Genomic DNA, 27,293 nt, shown 5'->3' with positions numbered 1-27,293 from the left:
TCTCTCCCACCATTCAGTATGCACTTTGCAGTATGTGCTCGCATCGGAAGATGTTTGAACCGATTACTTTTCGGGTTGGAAGAAATGTCGTTCTGCCAAGCGACAAATGCTTTCTGCTTCTCCTCCAGTATCTTGGTGATATTTTCTTCAAACCAATCCCAATAAGTTCCTTATTGGTCCAAGGGCTGACTTTGCTGATTTCATCACTAACGTCTTGTGTTCACCCTGCTTCCGTGCCACACTTCCATTTAGGGGCCTGTGGGATGCCTAAACAGTGCATCAGACTGTTTGCACGTTGTCCCTGATGTTTATGGTGCTGCAAATTGTCAGTATCAAGAGGTTGATGGATTACTTTTAGTTTCTTTTGGTGCAGTTGGACAGTGTGCAGTGAGAAGGATTGATCTAACGAGGTGATGATCACTCCAGCACTTCGCTTTATACATGGCTCTAGTGATCTTGAAATCATCGTGCCCTGTCTGCGACAAATGATGTAGTCAGTCAAGTGCCATTGCTTGAATCCATGTTTTGTATTTGTCAGTTGGTCTAAATAGGGTGTAAGTGATAGCCAAGTTGTTTTCGGCACAGAAACTGAGCAGCAGTAGCCATTGGTGTTGCATTTACCAATACTGTGATTTCCTAGTATCCCTTTTCAAAATATGAATGCTTTGAGTTCCAACATGTTGGCAGGAGTGCTGCGTTTCTCCCACTCCTTTTCAATGCACTGGGGTGTTTTGTTTCCCATGTTCCCTTTTAATGCACTCAAGCTCCCCTTTGCAGCATTCCTATTAAACTGACTTGGTTTACTGGAGAATTTATTATTTTAATGTCAAGCATATTTAGGATCAAAAACATGAATTAAACATGTGTTGGGATATTGATAGGAGAAATACACAATAATCCGGAAAATCTGCCAGTCTAGTACTGTTAAGTTCTGAGAATGCCAGATAATTGTAGGGAGGAGTCCTTTGCAAAGTGTCACCATAATTTTCTAGAATATTCTGTTGAATTTGAGTGATGTTGTTCAAACTGAAATTAGTGTCTTAAATTTAAACAAAGGAAACTGAGGGAAGGAGGGGAGAGTCAGCTTTGATTAATTAGGAAAATGAATCACAAGGACTAATGATGGACTCACAATGACTACATAATCCTTCAAGGCACAGAAACCATCAGAAAAAAAGTGGTCCATCCATCATTGGCGGGAGATATTTGAGGTAGTATTAGATTTACGTATAAAGACCTGTAAAGCTGTCGTACAAAGCAGTTGGCCCAAAAATTGGAAGCATTTTAGAACTATGAAAAGGAAGACCAAGATCTTCATATAGAAAGAGAGAATCAGGTTTATTATCACCGATTTAAGTTGTGAAATTAGTTGTTCTACAGCAGGAGTACAGTGCGAAGATATAAAATAGTGCAACAATAAAGGAATAATGAGGTGATATTCATGGACTGTTCAGGAATCATGGTGGAGAGGAAGGGGCTGTTCCTAAGTCACTGAGTGTGGCTCTTCAGGCTCCTGTACCTCCTGCCCATTGGTAGGAACAAGAAGGCAAGTCCTGGAGGATGAGGCTCCTTAAGGATGGATGCTGCCTTCTTGAGGCACCACCTGTTGAAGATGTCCTCAAAGGTGGATGAGGGTTATGCCCATGATAGAGCTGGCCGAGTCTACAACCCTTTGCAGTCTGTTATGATCCTGTGCATTACAGCCCGATATCAGACTGTGATACAACCACTGTTGCAGGAGTCTTTAGTGACATACCAAACTTCTTCTATGTCCTAATGAAGCAGAGCTGCTAACCTGCCTTCTTTGTGATTGTATCAATGTAAAGTCCACAATCTATTTCTTGGTCTTGCTGATGCTGAGTGTGTGACTAAAGAATATAGAAATAAACTGATGAAAAGCATAAATGTGGACTGCAAATGCTTCTGTATGAATGGAAAATCAAGGGAAAATATGGAACTTACACTGCAGAATAAGGAAATAGGAAAGGAATCAAATTACCAACATGAGAAAGTTTGTAGATGCTGGAAATCCAAAGCAACACACACAAAATGCTAGAAGAACTCAGCAGGGCAGGTAGCATCTATGGAAAAGAGTAAACGGCCAATGTTTCAGGCTGAGACCCTTCTTCAGGACTGGAAAAGAAGGAGGAAGAATACGACTTTTGTCTTCACTGGCAAAAATATAAAACCCGTGCTAGAAATACCATAGAATCATAAAAAGGGTCTGGAGGAAATAAGTACCAAAGCAAAAACTACAGAAGTTAGCGATTCTAAAACCCTATTCTAAAATCATAAGCACCTTGATGATGAACATCTCTGAATTTTAAAAGAGGTGTCTGTGAGATTGCACCTGGAGTATTATGTTCATCTTTGGTCTCCTTAACCAAAAGCAGTTTTCTTGCAGTAAAATATATGCAGCTTGTTCAAGGGATTGAGGAAAGATTGAGTAGTTCTACATTATGCTCTCTGGAGTTTAGAAGAGTAAGAGGAAAAACTGTTGTATCTATTGAGGTACAGTAAAAAGAGTTTTACTTGCCATCTGCACAGATCATTTCTGTATAACAGTGTAGTGAAATAGTACAAGGTAAAACAATAGCAGAATGCAAAGCAGTTTTACAGTTGAAGAGAAAGTGCAATGCAGGTAGACAATAAGGTGTAAAGCCGTAACAAGGTACATTGTGAGATCGAGAGTTGGAAGGTCATTATACAGTAGTCTTATAACAATGGGATGGAAACTGTCCTTGAGCCATGTGGTAATTTTTTGTATCCTCTGCTCGATGAAAGTGGGAAAGGAGAGAATGGCTGAGGTTGGTTGGGTCTTTGATTATGTTAGATGCTGCAAATAATGAAGCTGATAAAAATCTTAGAACTGGCAGGCTAATGGTGGGGAGGGTGTGGACTCAGTCTGAGGAGGCTAGTACCACAATCTCTGAATGTGGGCTAGGCCATTCTGAGAAGTTGCTTGATTCAGGGTGAAAATCATTGATTTTGTTCAAAATAGAGATTTCTGAATGAAGGAATAATCAAGGGACAGTGCAAAAGAAGATGGCACTGAGATAGTGCACTGCAATCAAGTATGGAACATGCTACCAGTTCTGTATTTGATCTGCCTGTCATCTTTCAACACCGACACCATCCCTCTTGTCGCTAAGGATGTTTGAAATATCTCTGCTAGGTTATTGGCAGTTTCTGCACTTGCCTCCCATGTGGTCCGAGGGAACACCCTGTCAGGCTCTGGGAATTTATGTACCCTGATTGCCCCAGGATGGCAAGCATCGCTTCCTCTGTAATTTCTACAGGATCCATGAAGTTGATGCCACTTTGCCTCGCTTCTATAGACTCTTGTGTCTGCCTCCTGAGTAGATACAGATGCAAAAAATTATTTAAGATCTGCTTTGGCTCCTCACATGAACTACCATTCTGGTCTTCCAGAGGACCAATTTTGTTCCTTGAATTCCTTTTGCTTTTAACATATCTGTAGAATCCCTTTCTGCTAGAGCAATTTCTTGCCTTTTTTTGATGCCTTGATGCCTTGTGTTCTCTTGCATTTCTTATACTCCATAAACACCTCATTTGTTCCTAACTGCTTATGCACCTTTTTTCCTGAACCAGGTCCTCGATATCTCTTGAAAACCAAGCTCCTGCCTGCCCAGGTAGACCCATTGTCTCAGCTTGCTCATGCCCCACCAAACTTATTTCTGCATACCTCAACACTGTTTTATCCCCCCCCTTGTTCAATCCCTTGCCACTATGTTCGTGACACTTCTCATGCTCTGAATCTTTTCAATGATTTTAAGTTCTCTGGCCCCCACCGCTTTATTTTCACCATGGATGTTCAGTCCCTATATACCTCCATCCCCCACCAGGAAGGTCTCAAAGCTCTCCACTTCTTTTGGGATTCCAGACCTAACCAGTTCCCCTCTACCGCCACTCTGCTCCGTCTAGCGGAATTAGTCCTTACTCTTAATAATTTCTCCTTTGGCTCCTCCCACTTCCTCCAAACTAAAGGTGTAGCCATGGACACCTGTATGGGTCCCAGCTATGCCTGCTTTTTCGATGGCTTTGTGGAACAATCCATGTTCCAAGCCTATACTGGTATCTGTCCCCCTCTTTTCCTTCGCTACGTCGACGACTGCATTGGCGCTGCTTCCTGCACACATGCTGAGCTCGTTGACTTCATTAACTTTGCCTCCAACTTTCACTCTGCCCTCAAGTCTACCTGGTCCGTTTCCGACACCTTCCTCCCCTTTCTTGATCTTTCTGTCTCTATCTCTGGAGTCAGCTTATCTGCTGATGTCTACTATAAGCCTACTGACTCTCACAGCTACCTGGACTATTCCTCTTCCCATCCTGTCTTTTGCAAAAATGCCATCCCCTTCTCGCAATTCCTCCGTCTCCGCCGCATCTGCTCTCAGGATGAGGCTTTTCATTCCAGGATGAAGGAGATGTCTTTCTTTTTTAAAGAAAGAGGCTTCCCTTCCTCCACCATCAACTCTGCTCTCAAACGCATCTCCCCCATTTCACGCACATCTGCTCTCACTCCACTAGGACTAGGGTTGCCCTTGTCCTCACCTACCACCCCACCAGCCTCCGGATCCAACATTTAATTCTCTGTAGCTTCCGCCACCTCCAACGGGATCCCACCACCAAGCACATCTTTCCCTCCCCCCCCTTCTGCTTTCCGTAGGGATTGCTCCCTACGTGACTCCCTTGTCCATTCGACCCCCCATCCCTTCCCACCAATCTCCCTCCCGGCACTTATCCTTGTAAGTGGAACAAGTGCTACACATACCCTTACACTTCCTCCCTCACCACCATTCAGGGCCCCAGACAGTCCTTCCAGATGAGGCGACACTTCACCCGTGAGTCGGCTGAGGTGATGTACTGCGTCCAGTGCTCCCGGTGTGGCCTTCTATATATTGGCGAGACCCGACACAGGCTGGGAGACCGTTTCGCTGAACTACTACGCTCTGTCCGCCAGAGAAAGCAAGATCTCCCAGTGGCCACACATTTTAATTCCACATCCCATTCCCATTCTGATATGTCTGTCCACGGCCTCCTCTACTGTTACGATGAAGCCACACTCAGGTTGGAGGAACAACACCTTATATTCTGACTGGGTAGCCTCCAACCTGACGGCATGAATATTGACTTCTCTAACTTCCGTTAATGCCCCTCCTCCCCTTCACACCCCATCCCTTATTTATTTAATACTTTTTATTTTCCCCCCCTTTTTTCCCCTCTCTTTTTCTCCCTCTGTCCTTCTCACTATAACTCCTTGCCTGCTCGCCACTCTCCAGGCTCCCCTCCCCCCTTCTCTGTCTCCCCAGGCTTCCTGTCCCATAATCCTCTCCCTTCTCCAGTCTGGTATCCCTTTTGCCAATCAACTTTCCAGCTCTTAGATCCACCCCTCTCTTGTTTTCTCCTAACATTTCGGATCTCCCCCTCCTCCTCCTACTTTCAAATCTCTTACTATCTCTTCTTTCATTTAGTTCTGACGAAGGGTCTGGGCCCAAAATGCCGATGGTACCTCTTCCTATAGATGCTGCCTGGCCTGCTGCATTCCACCAGCATTTTTTGTGTGTGTTGCTTGAATTTCCAGCATCTGCAGATTTCCTCATGTCTGCGTTCCCTACGCCTATTATATTTTCCTTTTATTCTGACAGGTCTCTGTGAGCTTTGCATTCTCAAAATTTTACTTTTGCACTCCTCCAACTTACCAAGTAGACTTTTGCCAGGAAACAGCCTGTCCCAATCCGCACTTGCCAGATCATTTCTGATACAATCAAAATTGGCATTTCTCCAATTTCAAATCTCAGGCCATGGATCACACCTATCTTTTTGCTTATTTACTTTGAAACCAATGGCATTGTAGTGATGATATGCAAAGTGTTCCCCTACACAAGCTTCTGTCACCTGCCCTGTCTCATTCCCTCATTGTAGATCAAGTATTGCATGCTCTCTCATTGGGACTTCTGTGTACTGATAAAGGAAACTTTTCTGAACACAATTGACAAACTCTAGTCCTTTTATAGTACGGGATTCCCAGTCAGTATGTGGAAAGCTGAAGTTACCTACTATAATAACTTTGTGGTTCTTGCAACTGTCTGTGATCTATAGATCCTGCAAATTTGTTCCTCAGACTGTTGGGTGGTCTGTAATATATCCCTATTAACGTGGTCATACCTTCCTTATTTCTCAGTTTCACCCATAATGCCTCACAGATGAGTTCCTTGGTCTATCCTGATAGGAGCACTGCCGTGACATTTTCCCTAACTAATAACACCACCCCTCCTCCTTTAATCCTTCTCACTCTGTCACGTCTAAAACAATGGAACCTGGAATATTGAGCTTCCAGGTTTTCCCTCCTGCAGCCAAGTCTCACTGATGGCTACAATATCATAATTCTAGGTGCTGATCCATGCCCTGAGCTCATCCGCCTTTCCCATGATACTTCTTGCATTGAAATATATGTAGCTCAAGACACTAGTTGCACCATGCTCAACCTTTTGATTCCTGACTTTGTCTGAAGTCTTACAAACATCTGTCTCCACAACCTCTCCACTAACTGTTCTGGCTCTGTGGTTCCCATCCCTCTGCAACTCTGTCTTAAACTCTACTGTACAGCAGTAGCAAACCTTCCCCCTAGGATATTAGCCCCCTCTAGTTCAGTGCAAACTGTTCCTTCTATACAGGTCCCACCTTCCCTGGAAGAGAGCCCAATGGTCCAAAAATCTTATCCCCTCCCTCCTACATTAACTCATTAGCCACATGTTAACCTGCAAAATCTTCCCAGTGGCACAGGTAGCAATCTTGAGATCACAACCATGGAGGTTCTCCCCTTTAACTTGGTATCTACCTCCCTGAACTCCCTATGCAGAACCTTGTCACTTGTCCTACCTATTTCATTGGTACCTTAATGGACCATGACCTCTGGCTGTTCTCCCTCCCACTTGAGAATGCTGAAGACTCGATCTGAGATTTCCCGGACCCTGACACCCAGGAGACAACGTACCATCTGGGAATCTTGTCCTTGCCCCCAGAACCTCCTTTCTGTTCCTCTAAAGGATCCCCTATCACCACAACACAACTCTTCTCCCCACTTCTCTTCTGAGCCATAGAGACAGACTCTGTGCCAGAGACTTAACCGCTGTAATTTTCCTCTGCTAGGTGCCTCGCCAACGTTATCCAAAGTGATATACTGTTGTTGAGGGGGATGGCCACTGAGGCACTCTGCACTGGCTCCTTAACTCCTTTTCCCCTTCCTGTCACCCAGCTTCCTGGGTCCTGCGCCTTGGGTGTAACTATCTCTCTTTATGTCCTATCTATTACTCCCTCAGCCCCCCAAATGATTCAGAGTTCATCCAGTTCCTGTTCTGACTCCTTAATGTGGATTGTTAGAAGCTGCAGCTGGATAAACTTCTCACGGTTGTCATCAGGGCCACTGAGATCTCCTTGTCTCACATCCTGCAAGAGGAGTATTCAGCTTTAGTTAGAGCTTTTCTGCTTTGCTTTTTCTGACTGAAGCCTCTTTTTGGTGAATCTTTGAAGAGTTGAAGTTTCAAAATCATCACTCTAACTCTTGTCCACTCTGCTTGCACCTTCATTCCTTTAATTTGTTCTTGCTAATCAATCGCAAATGCCGATTGGTTGCTGGTCAGAACTCCAAACAAATTACTGCGAGTTGCTGCTTTTTATACTTGGGCAGTGGACCTGAGTGAAATTCCCTCCTCATAAGCTTCTGATCTCCCGAGCAGTAGATGTGATCAGATAGACCAGCTTAGTTGAACATAATGTTTAAAAACTAAAAGGGATAATATATTCTACCTGTCCATTCTTCAAAATGTATTCACTGTTAAAGCCTGTGCTTTCTCATGAACTACTCAGTTAGCCATTACAGATTTCCTGTCCTCTTGTACCAAGAAATGAGATTGAGGGCACTTGCAGCAGAAAGTCTTAGAAATATATTGTTATAACAATCTTTTAAGTTTTTTCATACTAATCAACTCTTCATATGTTTTTAAAATTCATGTGAATGCAAGCTGCCTTTCAGAAACCCACTGTTTAAAAATTAGTTTCCTAATTATTTGAAAAAGATAAATTGACAAAAGTCTTGATGAAATCCTGTCAGCAGCTACAGAAAGAAACATCAAGATTTCATCATCTGTCCTTCCTGGAGAAACATCAGGTAAATAGTAGTAGTCATACTTTATTGATCCCAGGGGAAATTGGTTTTTGTTACAGTTGCACCATAAATAATAAATAGTAATAAGACCATAAATAATTAAATAGTAATATGTAAATTATGCCAGGAAATAAGTCCAGGGCCAGCCTATTGGCTCAGGGTGTCTGACCCTCCAAGGGAGGAGTTGTAAAGTTTGATGGCCACAGGCAGGAATGACTTCCTATGATGCTCTGTGTTGCATCTTGGTGGAATGAGTCTCTGGCTGAATGTACTCCTGTGCCCACCCAGTACATTATGTAGTGGATGGGAGACATTGTCCAAGATGGCATGCAACTTGGACAGCATCCTCTTTTCAGACACCACCGTCAGAGAGTCCAGTTCCGTCCCCACAACATCACTGGCCTTACGAATGAGTTTGTTGATTCTGTTGGTGTCTGCTACCCTCAGCCTGCTGCCCCAGCACACAACAGCAAACATGATCGCACTGGCCACCACAGACTCGTAAAACATCCTCAGCATCGTCCGGCAGATGTTAAAGGACCTCAGTCTCCTCAGGAAATAGAGACGGCTCTGACCCTTCTTGTAGACAGCCTCATTGTTCTTTGACCAGTCCAGTTTATTGTAAATTCATATCCCCAGGTATTTGTAATCCTCCACCGTGTCCACACTGACCCCCTGGATGGAAACAGGGGTTACTGGTACCTTAGCTCTCCTCAGGTCTACCACTAGCTCCTTAGTCTTTTTCACATTAAGCTGCAGATAATTGTGCTCACACCATGTGACAAAGTTTCCTACCAAATGTCATCTCCTATTCTCCATTATTATGCATTATTGGATAGGATCAGGAGCACGTTTGGTTCCTCATTTCCGTAGTGTATTGAAGCCTCACTGAATCAGTCTGTGAAATTATACACAAATTTGTATGGTTGTCTTTCCATGTCCTATCATGGCAACAGAACTTGAGTGTTTACATTGTTTGACAGTAATCATAATGGAAACAGTGGGAAAATAATCCAATCGTTTTGTAGTGTTCCAGAGTGTAATATCAAAATGCTGTGGGATGTAAAAAGACTGGAATTTGAACACCTCCAGCTTTTACCTTCTGCAGTCCTCAAAGATGAGCAGCTTGCAATGCTTAGGGAAGCTGAATTTGTTACTATTGCACCAAAGGGTCTTGGTCTGAAATGTAACTGTTCATTTCCCTCCTCAGATGCTGTGTGTAGCTGAAGACTTCCAGCATTAGGCCATCGGCCGAATCTCTCATGACTCAATTCTCTTCCTTGCTTTCAGTTCATGAAATGACACTGGCTTATTTTTTTTGCTCCCTTCTCTTCACCTCTATTCTCTTCCATGTTAACTCACATCACATTCCCTTCTAATTCCCCCTCACAGCTGTGCTGCCCTCCCCACTCCCCGCATGACTCTTTGCTTGCCCTTCCTTCTCCCTCTACTTTTTCTCTCTTTGCAGTTTCCTTCAATTTAATCCTCAGGTCTTAATGTTCCACTTGTCCACCCTCTTCTTTAATTGCTGTATCTTTGGTAGCCATATTTAATCTTTTCCTGAAAAATTCTCTTTGACTAAGCTTTTGGATATCTAATTTTAGTACCTCTAATGGCTTATTATTGAATTTTGTTTGTTAATCAGGAAAAGGCATGTTATTTTATATATTTATAAAAGACTCGTAAGGCTTTCTTATAGTCTTTTATGATGTGAAAAAATCAGCAAATGAGGAAACAGGTATTAGAAAGCCTTTGTTCCCAGTAACTTAACAGTTAAAGAAGTTGAATTTCAGCCAGTGGAATGTTTGTTGGTGGTAATGACTGCCTTTCATACTTAATTGAACCGTTTCTCACTCCATACCCACTCTTATCAGTTGGAAAAGTTAATATATTGTATTTGGATATGGTGCAGCATTTGATGCCTCTTCTTCACAGCTCCAGTGATTCTGACCTCAGATCATGTCTGTGCGAACTTGGCATATGGCCACATTGGTTTCCTCTCACACCCCAGATGTGTGGGTAGGCTAACTAGTTGTTGTACATTATCCCTTCAGGTAGATAAGTGGCAAAAAAGAATGAAAGGGAATTCAAATGGTAGATGAGAGAAAATGAGTTGCATCATGGCAGGGAAATGAGAAGATGAATTGGATTGGTGTGTTGTGAGCAGTAGGGACCTGACTAACTTGAATACCTCAGTGAAGGGCTGCAGTAAAAGATGTAGTTGTTCTCTTCAACCTCTAAACTTAACACAATGCATTTTACAAGAAGCTATAATGTTCAAAGAAGTAGGATCTTAACATCTGGAGAAGGGGAGAAAATAGAAGCTTAGGGGTAGCTTTCAAAGAAAGATGAAGAGTAAGTTTTCATTGTTGGGGTGTTTTCAACTGCCAGAGTTAAATAAGCAATGTCTTAAATATCTGTGAAGTCACGAAAAGTTACAGAGATGGGATGGACTGAGATGAAGGGATTTAAACACCAGGATGAGAATCTTAAAATTTGGTTTTGGATGAATTGGAGGCCCATTTAAGATGCAGACCAAAACAGTTCCTTGAAGACAAGTTATGTCAATGATTAATGATGTTGGTTTTAATGTTGTGATTTTCTTGAAATGGCACTTCAGATCTGACCTATAATATTTTCTGCATTGACAACACTCACTTGGCATCTGCTGTAAAAGTGTATATTGAATTTAAAATGGACATGTGAAAGTTAAGATTTTTTATTAAACAATGAAAAAATACTACTTTGGCACTAATTAATTTATTCACAGAAATGTACTATCACATCCCTTTTCCTACTTATTGAGTCGAAAACACAAGTGAAGATGGATGATTCTATTTTTCCCAAATCTTTGACAATGCTGGATACTTTGAGGGTGAATACTCTTCAAAACCAAGAGTAGCATCTTATATTTGCATAAAACAGTTTGTAGGCTTAATATCATGTAGAATCAACCTAATGTCTTTCAAACAAGGTACACTACCTTCAGAGACTTACTGTAACTTTGTATACTTCTGTATACTTTAAATCTTCAGTCTGCTTGTACCCTAATAATTGAAGTGAGTAATTGTCAGTCTCTAAATCAAGGCTAAGCAAGTTTTGAAATTTCAGTTATTTAAATTTTTAAAAAATCTAAATGATGCTATTCATCAGTTATTCCTTTACTGCTCCTCTAGTGACAGAAACTATTTGGAAGTAGATAGTTTCCATTCTGGGAGGAAATATTTAAACTCCTCTTTGTCACACAAAAATGTCTTAACAGCTCAAATTATTTCAGTTGAGTTCTTTGAAAAGTGTGCAAGGGAAATTGATAAAGTACTTGAGTGAAATTATATTTTGAGGCCTGTTGCCTCAGTTCTGAAGCTGCATTGTACATTAGTTTCTATATCATTTGTGGGGCAACAGTATTCTGAAACATAATTTTAATTGAGTTATATAATTCCTGATTGTCATTCTGCTGCAGAGCATATGCGAGTACAATATTTTTTTTACTTAAATGAAACAGTAGGAACATGATGGTCAGTCATACTGAAACTATGCTTTGGGTTGACAAGATGCCAAGAATTGTAAGTTATTCACATGGTTAATTTTCTACGTACTGATTTTTTTCATAAAAAGGAGACCTGTATTTAAAATAGCATGACATTATGGGATGCATTTTTTTTTGCTCTGCAGCAACCATGGTTATATTACTAACCAGTGTTCCTGTTTTACAGGCTGGATGCATCACACAGTAGAGCCATTAGGAGACAAAACAACAAAGGAAAACCTTGCTATTCAGTGTCTCCAAAAATCTTTAGAGGCAGATCCTAACTCTGGCCAATCCTGGTACTTTCTTGGCAGGTAAAAATGAAGTTAGTTGATTCATGTTAACTTTTAATTATATAATTTAAACAAAAACTGGCACCCTCAAATTATTTTACCCTATGCAACATAAAAACGGATAGTTGCTGAAAATCAGAAACCTAGTTCTGGTAAGTATCTGAAACTTTAGCCTTTCTTTCTCAGTAAAATGCTTGTTAACCTATAAATGTTAGTACTTTCACTGAATTTTCAGATTCCTTATTGTTGCAATTCCATATTCCATTCAGCAGGTACAAAAGCAATCCCACTGTTGCTCTGAAATTTCATAACATTTAAAACTTGTGCTTGCCTGGAGGCTGAGGAGAGGAGGAAAGGAGATGAAGAATACTTTGCTTCATTGCTCACCAGGGAGAGGGACTTTGGTGAATGTGAGATCAGTGTAGAGCAGGTTAATGTGCTGGTGCATGTCAAGGTTAAAGAGGCCGTATAAGCGCTTTTGGGAAAGAAACATCAGAGTAAGTCAGTCCCAGGGCTAGGCTGGGATATACTTCAGGTTACTACAGGAAGCGAGGGAAGTGGTTGGTTTGATGTTGACAATGATCTTTGTCTTCCTGACCAAAGAAGTAGTACTAGAGGACTGAAGGAAGGCAAATGTTGTTGTGCTATACAAGAAAGGTAACAGGGATGAACCTGGGAATCATAGGCAAATTAGTTATTTGTCAGTGGTGGCAAACGAATGGAAAATTTTCTTAAAGACCAGATGTATGAGCATTTGGAGAAGCATGAGCTTATTAGGGAAAGCTAGTATGGCTTTGTTATGGGCAGGTCACGCCTCAAGAGCCTGACTGAGTTTTTCGAGGAGGTGATGAAACAAACTGAAGAAGGTAGTGCGGTGGATATGGTGTTTATGGATTTTAATGAGATACTTCACCAGATTCTTCTTAATTTGCTGGTCCCAGAAGGTCATGAGACATGGTATCCATGGAAACTTGGTTGCATGGATTTGGAATTCAGAGGCAGAGGGTGGTAGTAAATGGAGCATATCCTACCTGGAGGACAATGATTAATGATGTTCCGCAGTGCTTTGTTCTGGGCCCCTTCTCGTTGAGAGTTTTATAAATGACTTGGATAAGGAACTGGTAGGCTGGGTTAGTAAATTTTCGTATGACACTAAGGTTGGTGGTGTTGTGGATACTACCAAGGATTGTCACCTTGTCTTGGTGGAATGGCTTGTGGATTCCTTAGATCTCAAGAGCGATGCCTTCTGGAGTTTGGCCATCTGGCACTTGGCTCCCGGTAGGGTCACCTATAGCGATGAGATCAGGGGGAGGTTCTAGACAAAGAGTGATCTGATGGGATCTCAGTGGTGGAGCTGGTGAAAGGTGACATCACAACAGCTGTGAAGCGGGAGGAAAGGTCCCCAATCGTTTTGTGCTCCATATCACTGGACCCTGACCCTAATTTGTCAAAGATCATATGGTGGCTACCCATGCTTTAGTCTCCCCACGTTAAACATAGCCACATGCAAGTGTTCACTATTAAGGGTATCCACCGTAACATTCCCATTATGTAAATCCCGGACTGGCCTCGATAGCCCTTCCCTTTGGAGAATATACTTGAGTGATCATATTATTACTATGTGGAAGGTTGTCAGAGGTTACAGTGGGATGTAGGATCCAATAGTTGGGCAGAGAATTGTCAGATGGAGTTCAATCTAGTGCAGTGATGCACTTTGAAAGATTGAACTTGAAGGTGGAATACAAGGTAATAACACAATTTTTAGCATTAAGGAGGAACGATGGTATCTTAGGGTAAAGTCCATAAAACCCTGTCTCAAAAAAAGAGCTCATGTTTATTTTAATTCCTCTTGAGTGAAAGGCACATTCAAAATAGTTTGGTTAAGTAACTTAGGTTAAAAAAAAGAAGAAACGAACAATTTTATTTAACTCTCAACTGCAGCACTGATTTGACTTCTCACTACAGCTATAAATCCGGTTTAATTCAACTAAAAAAAACAAAGCTCAGACTTTTTTGTTTGATTCTTCACTAATAAATCAAGTTCAAGGTTGCATGCAATTCATAGTAATACTTACCAGCAAATAACTATTAGCAGTGTTGCTCATATATTCTTAACTACTCAGCCTTTAGTTGAAGGGGACCACAACACTTCTACAAGAAATGAAGGGATGTCAAGGTCACCAGGCACTGATTGTGATTCATCCCATGGAGAAGCTCCAAAAATCCCTTAAAACATCCTTACTATTATACTGTTCAGGGTCTCCCTTATCTCCAGAACAAATGATAACAAAGGCAAGACCACTGTTACTGGAAGCTATCACAATTTCCAGTAAACCAAAGCCTAAAACTAAACTTGAGTCAGCCATCATGTCAACATATTCAGCCATTTTATAGCTGCTGTAATAGGGAAATGATTAATTCTGTTTCATCTTGTTACAATTGCTCAAAGTTGCAGTGGAATTTGATTGGGTACCTAAGAGGGCAGATGGTGTGTGGCCTTTATTAGTCAGGGGGATTGAGTTCAAGTGCAGCTCTATAAAACTCCAGTTAGACCACAGTTGGAGTATTGTGTCCATTTCTGGTAGCCTCATTATAGGAAGGATGTGGAAACTTTAGAGAGGGTGCAGAGAAGATTTACTAGGATGTTGCCTGGATTAGAGAATATATCTTACTTGAAAAAGATGAGCGAGTTAGGGTTTTTCTCTAGAGTGAAAGAGGATGAGAGGCAAATTGATGGAGATGTATAAGATTAAGAGGCACAAACGTATGTACGTATTTTAAAAAGTTGCATGTGATGTGAATGGGGAAGAAATAGAATGATCATGGTCCGGACTTGCTAAAAAGTCCTGATGCAAATGAAATGGAGTATTTTCCAATTGTGCGATGTAGTTATACATAGGATCTGTATCTTTCAGTTTCAAACAAGTGTAGCGCTCAGCTGTATTGGCTCGTATATGTCTAGGGGAAATCTGGCCCAGCCCCGGCCGGAACGCTTCCCGCTGGGTTGGTTGCTGTAACAATGCCACCTGAATCAACCCCAAACGTCAATCATCAGCCAGCACACACAGTACGTTTTACCAAGTACATTTTATAGAAATTACTAAGTCTAAATTAATATCAGTTTGATACAGAAAAGGAAGTAATGGGAAAAAAAAGGGGCCAGATTTAACGAAGTCCAAGTTCTTCGTGCACCAGTTGGAGCTCAGAAATTCCTGACGACCACCTGGATCCTGTCGGCTCACGGCTCAGGACCAGCCGGAGTGATTGACCGGAGCCTTTTCACACGTCCACCGTCCTCCCCGTCTCTCCTCCGACTCCCTGCCAAAACCCCGTCCACCGTCCTCCCCGCCGTCTCTCCTCCGACTCCCCGACAAAACCCCGTCCACAGTCATATGAGACAGCATTATCACCCGAAGAAACAATAACATGAATACCCATTGGCTAATAGCACCCTGCTATCTGTACTAACCCAGGCAGATGTCTAGCTAGAGACTTTCTCAGCATTTAACATAACATAGAAGCCATTTTAATCCACATACGCAACAATTTAAAAGATTAACATAACAAAGAAGCCATTTTAAATTTAACATACGAAAAAAAGACCCCGTGCACAAGAAATCATCTTGAGGTCTAAGTGCCCTTAACATTTTTTATTATTTCACCAATGAAATTGGGTAGCAGCAAAAACAGTCAGCTTGCTGGAAATATACTTCGGTTAATTTTGGGTGGAGAATGCCCTGGCTAATGTCCTAAATGTGCAAAGAGACTACATTTCTTTGTAGGATGATGATGATTCAGTAGATGCTGATAATATGACTTACTTTAAATCTACATACAGGTTTCCCCCGCCATCCGAAGGTAGAGCGTTCCTATGAAACGGTTCATAAGCCGAAATGTCATAAAGCGAAGAAGCAATTACCATTTATTTGTATGGGAAAATTTTGTGAGCGTTCGCAGACCCAAAAATAACCTACCAAATCCTGCCAAATAACACATAAAACCTAAAATAACAGTAACATATAGTAAAAGCAGGAATGGTATGAAAAATACACAGCCTATATGAAGTAGAAATACTTCTCTACAACGATTGCCTGCACAGATCTCCGTAGCGAAAATCTCACGCAAGCGCTCTTGGCAGAAAATCTTACGCAAGTGCTGTTGGCATAAACGCGCTCTCCAGTAACCTTTAAACTATGAAGCTGCCAAATCTACCAAATAACACGTAAAAATACACAGCCTATATAAAGTAGAAATAATGTATGTACAGTGTAGTATCACTTACCAGAATTAGGAAGACAGCGCCGAGCACACTGATGATGGTGTGTTAGACTGAGTCGTCGCAGGCTGGGTGGTGCAGTGGCCCCCACCCTCCGGGCCGCCGACCCAATACATTGCCGTGAAGAATGCAGCGGTAGCCGGGAGGCACCCAGCAGATCTTTAAGAAAAAAGCCGAAATTAACATGCTAATTAATTAGGTGCTACCCGGCACGTAATTAATTAACATTTATTTTGGCTTTTTTCTTAAAGATGTGCTGTGTGCCTCCCGGCTACCACTGCGTTCTTTGCGAATCGGTACATTATGTGTCCGGGGCCCGGGGGTTGGGGTGGTGGGACACGGGGGTGTCATCTCATCGTTGATCAGGGCAGGCAGCTTATCTTCTCCTATGACTGCCCACCTCGATGTCGGAGATTGAGGTTCATCGTCTGCCGTGGCTGATATGGAAGGCTTGCTTGACTGCTGAGCCTCACACATTTTTCTATCATACAGTTGTTTATAAGTACTCAAACCATCCTGCAAATATCCCCTAAACCTACATACCCTTTCAAAATTAAAGTGGTACTTTATCATTGCAGTGAAAATCTCACGCAGTTGCTTCACTTTCTGCATTCGGTTTCGATTGTTATCCTTTCCTCTTCCAATTGCATCAGCTGTTCATCTATCAGTTCTTGGTCATGGGATGCCAAAACCTCTTCAACATCATCTTCATCAACTTCCACAAGCCAAACTCACTTTGTCCTTGCTTCGTTCACCTCGATTGAAATGCTTAATTATGTCTAGTTTTACGCTGTGTAACACCCTTACTCTTTTAGGCTTTTCCGACACCTTAGAACTCATCTTGCTAACGGCTGCTCAGTGCAACGTGTTTAAGCAATGCCGTTCTGAATCCGGGGCAGAGCGGCTGCTTGGGGCACACGCTGTCTTTTATCGCGCGCTGCTTTTTTTTCGTAACAGTGAAAACACCTGAAAGCGAAAACAGGGTACTAATGTAGGTCTTTTGTAACAGTGAGGTTTTGTAAACCGAACGTTCGAAAAGCGGGGGACACCTGTATTCTGTTCTTATTATTGGACAGTTTAGCTAACTTAATCGGCACCAAAAGTTGATGCCTCTTTTGACTGAGAATGTTAAATAACCAAGAGTAACAAATCTTGTTGATTGGTAAAGACAAAAAAAAACAATTCCTCCCCTGCAGCACTGCTCCAGAAATGAAACAAACATTTAAAAAAAGAGAGAAAAGGGACAATGCTCTCCCTAGCAATGATCAGATCATCTCTGCTGGTTTTTAAGAAGGAATTGAGTGGAGATCATAATAAAAATAATTAAAAGATCCAATGACGATTAAAAGTTAAGAGATCACTACGAGATCAAGAAATATCAGAGAAGTTAACCTTGGCTTAGGAGAGTCAAACTCAAAGTGGATGATAGTGAATCTGAAAATTGCTGGAACTGGATGGTTGAACAAGTCACAATAGATAGAGACAGAAGAGACTTCAGATGCTATAATCTGGAGCAAAAGAAAAACAAACTGTTGTATGACATAGTAAATGTGTAATGTGAGTTCTCAGGATGTCCAGGCAAATTTATTAAATTGGAAACATAGTTTGAGAAAATATCCTATGGTCACTAAGGAAAGCAGTGTTTTAAATGACCACTTTAAGCACCAGTTAACTTACCTTTAGAGTAAAATGCATCCACAATAAGACTTGGGCAAGTTAACTGATAAAAGACAAGTAAATTGAGGAAGAAAGGACAAAGATGTGAAGTGAATAATCAAGGATGGGGGATTGAAGTGTATAGTTATGAACCCTCAGACTTGTTGACCGTTGTGGATCATCTTGAATTCCAAGCTGTTTTTTCCCGAATGATAATAGAATGGCATTCAATGAATGAAGATTGTCATATCTAAAATCAAAGTTTGTGCTCATCTTGTGTGTTGTACCTGAATTTATGTTTCACTACCCACAAAATTACGTAGCATTTATTAGTTTTATTGTAATCTGATTAACAAGTTTTGTTGTTTGCTGCAGTGTTTCAATATGGAATGTAATTTTGCTTAATTTGTTTCCATGTCCATTTAAAATACAAAGTATTTAAGGTCTTAAATTGTTCAGATAACTCAGTTGTATGAATATTCCTTTTTCTAATTAATACCTTTCTTACAGGTGCTATTCAAGCATTGGCAAAGTTCAGGATGCCTTTTTATCATATAGGCATTCCATTGATAAGTCAGAAGCAAGTGCTGATACGTGGTGTTCCATAGGGTAAGCAATAACAGCTGCTTGTACTGGAAGGAAAGAGAACACTGGAGCTCTATAATTTCAGTTTGATGCTTTGTCTTCATCTGTTCAATTCTATTTGCTTTTTTTGTGTATTGTCTTAGGGTATTGTATCAACAACAGAACCAACCAATGGATGCATTACAAGCTTATATTTGTGCTGTTCAATTAGACCATGGACATGCTGCAGCCTGGATGGACCTGGGAACACTCTATGAATCCTGCAATCAACCTCAGGATGCAATTAAATGTTATATTAATGCAACTAGGAGCAAAAATTGTAGTAATACTTCAGTACTCACAGCAAGGATAAAGTATTTACAGGTAAACTGGTTTGGGGTGTGGTGTCGAAATGCATTGTATTTGCCTCAGAGAAAGTGAATATTTCTAATGTGTTTTTATAAAATTTAAACATTTATGTTGGAGTGTTAATGGCTAAGTTTATTGTATGATATCAGAAAGTTTCCAAAGCATCAGATTAATTTAAATTGGTTATATTATTAGTCACCGTTTAGATAGAATTCCAAGGAATATAATTTGAATGAGAAAATAAAGCATTTTATAAGGTTTATTATGGTGGATTCTTTTGCTTTAATTGCATTTTTGAAAATGAAATGAACAATATCAGATATAAAATCAATTTAGCTTTATGCAGTACTGTATAGCAGGTTGTATAAATGGCACCTAAAAATCCTGTTCAACTTGGGGTTGAACTGAAGAAAAGCAGTCAGTTGCTTTCCACTGCATGAGGTCTCACTGGAGGGGAAAACCACTGAATGACCATTTAATATGCCAAATTTTTGCCTGCTATATGGTATCTTAAGTGCAAAGCTATTCTGCTTTTTCTTTAAGTCCTACCTGACTACAACAATACTTCTCCATCAGCCATTAATTAATGCAATGTTGTTTTTTTCCTCTCTGTTAAAGCTGCAGTATCTTTCTTTGCTTGACTTCATAGTCTGAGGACATTTTACAGATCCATTTGGTAAAATATATTTTGGCATAGTAGGTTTAAGATGCAACAGATGTAGCATTAAGCTACAAAAAGGTTCAAAGCCATATTTTTTTACACTGCAGAATTATCTGGTTTCATTCTGAATTTCAGTTGAACCACTTTTGTTTTACGTCAACTGGTGTAGAGAGGAGTTGTATGGGGAACAGGGCAATAACATTACTTGGAACCTTCATGAAGGTAATTGACCTTCATTGTTAACCCCCCTCCTGTATTCCCCCTTCATAGAAGTTGTCTAACTTGCTAAGCATTTGTAGTATTTTTTGTTTTTGTTTCAGATTTTCAGCATCTATAATATTTAACTTTTCAGTTTGAACCACTCCTGTTGCTTGCTAATTATTTCAGCTAAGCACCTAATGAAGCTACTTGGACATTGAATGAAGCTAGTCTAAATACTAGAGATTGCTGCTGGCTCATATGGAACAAAGCCCAGAGTAGAAATGGTTTATACCATTTCACTCTCTATTTTGATGCTATTTTATGAAATGGGAACAGGAATAGACTTCCTAGCCTTTCTATCCTTTATTGGCATTGATTGAGATAGTTGTTGATCTTGACTGTATAATACAAACTTTATTATCTGGTATACATGGGAATTTCGGGGTGAAGTGATGATGCTAGCTAGTCAAATATGCTGGCTGATAAACAGTTAAGTATATTTTCACTAATCCTGAGAGGCAGGATTTATGAGTATTTGGAGAGATATAATCAGATTAGGGATAGTCAGCATTGGCTTTGTCAAGGGCAGGTCGTGCCTTACGAGCCTGATTGAATTCTTTGAGGGTGTAACAAAACACATAGAAGATAGAGCAGCGGATGTAGTGTATATGGATTTCAGTAAGGCATTTGAAAAGGTGCCCTATGCAAGGCTCATTCAGAAAGTAAGGAGGTATGGAATCTAAGGAGACCTTGCTTTGTGGATCCAGAATTGGTTTGCCCACGGAAGGCAAAGGGTATTTGTAGATGGTTCATATTTTGCATGGAGGACAGTGACCAGTGGTGTGCCTCAGGGATCTGTTCTGGGGCCCTTCCTCTTTGTGATTTGTATAAATGACCTGGATGAGGAAGTAGAAGGGTGGGTTAGTAAATTTGCTGATGACACAAAGGTTGGGGGTGTTGTGGATACTCTGGAGGATTGTCAGAGGTTACAGCAGGACATCGATAAGATGCAGAACTGGGCTGAGAAGTGGCAGATTGAGTTCAACCCAGTTAAGTGTGAAGTGGTTCATTTTGGTGGGTCAGATTTGCAGACAGAATATAATAACGGTAAGACTGTTGGTAGTATGGAGTATCAGGGGCATCTTGGCGTATGGAGTGTTGGCCTTCATCAACCATGGGATTGAGTTCAAGAGCTGTGAGTTAATGTTATAGCGATATAAGACCTTAGTTAGACCCCACTTGGAGTACTGTGTTCAGTTCTGGTTACCTCACTACAGGAAGTATGTGGATACTATAGAAAGAGTGCAGAGGAGATTTACAAGGATGTTGCCTGGATTGGAGAGTGTATCTTGTGGGAATAGGTTGAGTGAACTTGGGAGGTGACCTGATAAAGGTACATAAGATGACAAGACGTATTGATGATTGTGTGGATAGCCTGAGACTTTTTCTTGGGGTTGAAATGGCTAACACGAGGGGCCATAGTTTTAAGGTATTTGGAAGTAGGTATGCGGGGGGGGGCTTTGTGTCAGGAGTAAGTTTTTCCACACAGAGAGTGGTGGGTTTGTGAAATGCACTGCCAGCAGAGGTCTTTAAGAGCCTCTTAGATAGGTACATGGAGCTTGGAAAACTAGAGGGCTATGCAGTAGGGAAATTCTAGGCAGTCTCTAAAGTAGGTTACATGGTCGGCACAACATTGTGGGCCAAAGGGCCTTTAATTCTACGTTCTATGTTAATGCATATAAATTTTAAAGAGGAATAAAGTAACAGTATTCTATAGTACTTACCAATGAAATGGTAAAAAGTATCAGCCAGCTAGGAAGAAAAAAGATAAAGCCATGTACAGAGGTGCTGCCCGAATGTTACCTTCTGGAGTTCCTATTACAGGGAAGTGCAAGCTTGTGATATACTGGATAACTAAGCTATTATTGTGCTTGCCTTTCCCCCAGATTCCTCATTTTTGATTTAAAAATAAGATTCATAGTTTTTTAATAAAGTTAATGATTGACTAAGCATCACTTGTCATTGTGGTAGAGGATTCAAAATTTTTAACACACTATCATCTGTCATTCCTATCTCTACCTGTAAGGAGTTTGTGCATTCTCCCCATGACTCTGTGAGTTTCCTCCAGTTGCTCCAGTTTCTTCCCACAGTCCAGAGATGTACTGGTTGATAGATTAATTGGTCATTCTAAATTGACTTGTGATTAGGCTAGGATGAAATTGGACACTTGTTGGGTGGCGTGACTCAAAGGGCTGGAAGGGCCCATTCATCTCAATAAATAAACACATCTGCCCGGCTTGGTTCTTAACTTCAGGCCGCCTCGCTCTTCCCAAGGTGTGCTGAAGTGCTCTGAGTCTCACCCAACCAGGGCTTTGCACAGCTGCAGCAGAGGATTAAATTAAATTCCAACTGCAACCACTCCACCCAACTTTACAATGGATCCTTAAGCATTCATCTTTGTATCTACAACATCACCGATCTTTGTGTAATCAAACTTATCAGACAACAGTCATTCTCATCTAAGTCATATATATTTAAATAACAAAACAAGTGTCATGGCACCAATCCCTGAGGTATATACCACATCTAACCACCTTGCCTATATCAATTTATTTGTTAAATTTAAAAACACTCATAACTGATCAGGACTCACACCACCAGAACATTTATCTCTCGACTAGCAAGTTCTTGAACCAGAGAGGATAACGTCACTCAACTCCACTTGCCCCATCACTGAAATGTTTGCGCAACCAAAGGACTCACTTTCAAAGACTCTTCACTTCAAGTTCTCAATTTATTTGTTTTTTTCCTGTCTTTTTGTATTTACACAGTTTATTGTCTATTGCACACAGGTGGCCTGCCCTGCTGGTGTGGTCTTTCATTGGTTCTGTTGTTGTTATAGGAGTTATTGAGTATGCCTGAAAGAAAATGAATCCCAGGGTTGTATATGGTGACACATATGTACTTTGATAAGAAATTTACTTTGAACTTTGGTTTAAGTATACTGAAAAAATTTTTTAAACTTATCACATTTCTCCTCGCCTTTCTCTTAGCTTGTGGTAGTATGTCAAGTCTCCATCTAATAAGTGTTCTTTAATCCTGCATTTTCTATAACGTTGATTCCCTGCTATAATTTGTGACCACTAAGCTAAAATCTGACTGATTTTAAAATAGTTGTTACAGATTATTACATTGATGAATTTGATTGGAAGAAACTTAAATGGAGGAGAAAACACAATGGAATTCTACCCTTTAGGCACAAGTAAATCTTTTCTGTAAACCTAATTGAAATCTTTTATTTCCTTTTACTATTCATCAATACCCAGCAGTTGCATAGTATTCATTGCTCTTCCTCATTTAGCTAGTTCCTCTAATCTCAAGCCTATTTTTTTGTCGTTTATTAGCATTTGTCAATTTGACATAGCTATATTCACAGAACGATACCTTGTGAAAGTAAAGTGCCAACTCCTCCATCACAAGGCATTAATTTGTCCTGTTCTGTTATCCTGTGGAGATACTATGGTATTCAAACAAAGGATCAGTGGCCCTCCATTTTGAACAACTCATGGAAAAGCACTGAAAAGAAAAAGTACATAGAATGGGGTTTCGAAAACATCAAGCCGGCCTAATTGTGAAGGGCACAGCTACTTAGACATGGTCTGCAGGAGGTAGTGAGAAAGCTAAATGAAGGAAATATTTGGTTGACTTCATTCTTGCAAATCTACCTGTTGCTAGTGCATCTTGGTAGGAATGATGCGTGCATTATCACTGTGGAAACAGTCTGTTGTCACAGTGATACCTTCCACTGTTTGATAAGGCACCATTATCACTCTAGGTGGAATAAGTTTTGAGCAGATCTGTACATACATCTGCTTCGTAACCTTATGACCTAGTTGTTCACACAGACCACCATTACAGCTGAGCCAGTGCTGTCACCTGCCACTTGCTATTGCAATGTTTTCCCTGTGCAAATATGAATAAGATAGCAGGAAAATAATATTGTGGCATTTACTTTTATGTTTTAGTTATTTTCAGCTTTTTTATTCCGGCTACTATCTTAAGGTGTTTCAAATTCTCTTAGATATATTTAAGTAAGTTGCATCTTTAAAAATATTAAACCATTTATGAGTCAACTTTAAGGAAACTGCAGCTTTTAAGGATTTGAAATTAAAATTTAGGTTAATGTTGAATTTAGTGTAACAGGAAAGAGGATCAATACTTACACTGCTGAACCCCAGAACTTTATAATCACTCTGATGTATCATATCACAGGTAGAAAAATAATGCTTTTTATACCATTCAGTGCCATATGTTTGAATGTGAACTGGCTCTCAGTTTGAGTTTAACTGATTTTTTTTCCCACTGCACACAGTGTAAAATTAACAAAATAAAACAGGGGCAGGATGCTAAATTTTCACACCATTGTGTTCTGTCACAAGTTTAACTGAAATTTTAGTATGATCATAAAGCCACAAGTGTTACATGATTGTAGAGCAATTAGGTGGATTGTGTGATTGATCAGTTAGCTTTCATTTACATAATCGCATCACATACTTTTTACAGGCCCAGTTGTGCAACCTTCCACAAGGTAGCCTTCAAAGTAAAACCAAAATGCTTCCCAGTATTGAGGAGGCATGGAGCCTACCAATCCCAGCAGAACTTACCTCCAGACAGGGTGCCATGAATTCAGCTCAGCAGGTGAAAATTATTTGTACCTCAATTGTACTTAAGCATTTTAGCTCTATAGTTTTAAAGGTACTTTTAAGTGGCTAACACATATACACACACACAAACAAAACAGTAACTTCACAAGACCTCATCATTGGTAGGATTTGAAGAAATATGTTCATGGGTTTACAACTATATGGGGCTATAATATTATCAACCAAATTACTTTTAAAAGTACAACATTGGTGATTTCTCAAGCAATTGGGAAGTAACTGTTGAACCATCCTATCGCATGTAATACTTTGCACTATTTGAACATAAAGCTGTCTTTAGAGAAAGTTGTAACATCTGTTACCCTGAAATGCTGAATCGTTTTTCCTTGGTACTCAACTCTGTCAAAATAAAATTCGAAAATCAGAAATTATCTAAACAACATTTACTCTGAAATTGCAACTGCATTTGCAGAAATCAATGGGGTATTAAAGGCAAAATAAAAATGGGGATTGAAAGGAGACAGTTATTTCTACTTATTTTATTTTCAATGCTTTTCTTTTGTGTATAGGCTTGTAAACCTCATCACCACAGCAATGAACCATTAGTAGGCCTCAGTCAGCAGCCACAGCAGACCTTACCACTACACATGGTTCCTTCTAACCAAGTGGATGACCTTAACAGTCCTGCTAAAAGAAAAAGGATGTCCAGTCCTACCAAGGTAACCATTCAGGTGGTTTGGTTCTTCCTTAATCCTTGAAGAACTATTTAATAGTTTCAACATTGAAATGGAAAAGGAGCTGAAGAGAAGATGAAGCTGCTAATTGAACACTGCTTAGGATTTTAAATACTCCCATGATATACATTCCTTTTGTGATGCTTTCTGTTTAATGAGAATTTTCTTTTGTAATCAATGCCTATAACTGTTCAGTATGATGTGGTAAACACTGTAGCACATAAATTTCTGTAGTTTAAATGAAACTCTTCTGTTGTTTTTGTTTAATCTTGTAAAACATTTGCACGTTCCAATTAAGTCAAGTAAATGGGAATTCATGGGCTTTATGGTCTTTGGGTATATTGTATATGGATGTTTGAGTAAATAAATCTGCTTTGGTATTGCATTTCTTGACATAGTAAAGCCCCCCAAGGCATTTCAGAGGAGCATAAACTGCTATAAATTTATCATGAGCCAGTGGAGGAGTTGGCAGTTAACAATGCTTGATCAAATGAGTAGCGTGAGTGGATTGAGCCGGAAGAGCACAAGGCTCTGGATGTCAGGAAAATTTAAAGATAGATGTGGATGAAGTCATGGAATGCAAAAATGGGAATTTTTCTAATCAAGGTGTTTCCTAAAGAAGGTAAATGAACTTAAGTGCTGCATTTTCAAGAGTTCAAGTTAGTTTATTAGACTGCAGATTTTGGATGTGCTTTAATTTCTGTAGGTAAAAATGTAGAAGCCTACACAGGTGAGTATTCCAAAAGTTGAAAATGGACTCAACAATAGTAATATTGAAGTAAGTCAGCTTGTCATGCAGAGTATATTAGGTCAACAGCTTTGCTCAGAGTGCAACAGGACTCTGAAGTTGGGAGTTGGTTAGTTCAAGCCACTATCGTCAAGGATTGGATTGTAGGAAAATGTACCAACATCGAGCCTAAAGGTTTTGGCCATCAGTTTTGTCAGTTAACAGGTGGATGTATAGAACCTGTACTTGTCCCCATGGATGATGCTGCTGAGAGGCAGCACATAAATAGTAACTCAAGATGATGGTGAAAGGATGGTACGAGATGCTATTCCAAGAGACTTTATTGCTGCCCGAAGGTTAGAAACGAGATGTAACAAGATCTTGAACCCACTGAGAGAAGATGAATTGGAAGAGGATGATGTGGGAAGATGAGTTTGAAAGAGCAACAGTGTACAACAGTCATACTGAACGTGGCAAGAATGGAATTGAAGATAAGAATGCATTTGGGAACTTGCTTGTTGGAGGAAAATGAAGTAGGTTACCTGAGGTATGGATGTTTGCAAGGAACATACAATTGGAAAGGCATCAGGATACTGCCAGAGAAACATCTGCTAATGAGACCTGGATGGTCAGCAGTTTAATGGAAATAGGATAGAAGGTGGATCTGATATGAGTTCAGGGGAAGCATAAGGGAAAATAGAAGTAAGATTCACAAAATATGTGGGTTGAAGGCTGGCTAGTGAATCCTTGAAAATTGGGCGTTGAAGGCCAGAATGAGAATGGATGGGACAGATTCACTGATGTAGTGGAAGAGATTTTACAAATATTTATATTAAATGAAGAAATTAGGCTTATCTTTGCATTTAGGATTAAGAGCAGCAGAGGACGTAGTCCTTAAACTTGCTGTGCTCAAGCCAGATCCAGTAATGAATGACTAACTAGCATACTGAATTTATGAAAGTACGTAATTAGGTGAATGAAACTAGACGCTAGGGAATCTAGAGGTTAAGACATTTTTAGTAATATAAGAGTTTAGCTGTGTACAATGGCATCAAAAGTGAAATGTGATTTGAGTGTCAGGAGTTGCAGGAATATTGTATAAAGTAGGATGGAGGAATATTGAAGAATTTGAATTTGACTTGTAAATGATTGGAAGTAGTTTTTCCATGCATGTTATAAACTGCATGTTTCTTTGCAGGTCTCTACAGAATTGTATATAATAATGAATGCAACATGGACTCAAGGATGCAGAGAAACATTCCAGTTGCAGTGTATAATTATAAATGTCTACTTTTAGTGCATCCTTTTATTTCCCTTTTCACTTGCTGCACTTTTCCACCCTAGACTTTTTATATGAATTTTGTTTTAGTCCGAGAGTCATACAGCACAGAAGCAGGCCCATCTACTCTGTGTCAAACCATTTAAACAGCCTACTCC

The 27,293-nt window shown here is 40.2% G+C and overlaps 1 protein-coding gene across 3 annotated transcripts in view; it reads left to right on the top strand.

The window, feature by feature from the left end:
- kdm6a (lysine (K)-specific demethylase 6A) overlaps positions 1-27,293 on the top strand; it is a 251,786-nt gene that overhangs the window by 169,318 nt on the left and 55,175 nt on the right. For 2 of the 3 annotated variants that reach the window (XM_063050774.1, XM_063050776.1), the window contains 5 exons: positions 11,902-12,028; positions 18,450-18,548; positions 18,668-18,887; positions 24,298-24,432; positions 24,965-25,114. In XM_063050774.1, the coding sequence (XP_062906844.1) occupies positions 11,902-12,028; positions 18,450-18,548; positions 18,668-18,887; positions 24,298-24,432; positions 24,965-25,114 (731 nt within the window). The remainder of the gene's footprint in view (positions 1-11,901; positions 12,029-18,449; positions 18,549-18,667; positions 18,888-24,297; positions 24,433-24,964; positions 25,115-27,293) is intronic. The other variant, XM_063050775.1, reaches the window with a different exon arrangement.

The sequence above is a fragment of the Mobula hypostoma genome, chromosome 6 (assembly GCF_963921235.1).
Source record: "Mobula hypostoma chromosome 6, sMobHyp1.1, whole genome shotgun sequence".
Taxonomy (NCBI): domain Eukaryota; kingdom Metazoa; phylum Chordata; class Chondrichthyes; order Myliobatiformes; family Myliobatidae; genus Mobula; species Mobula hypostoma.
Note: the sequence above shows the minus strand (reverse complement) of the source record. Positions and strands in the feature narration are given on the sequence as shown.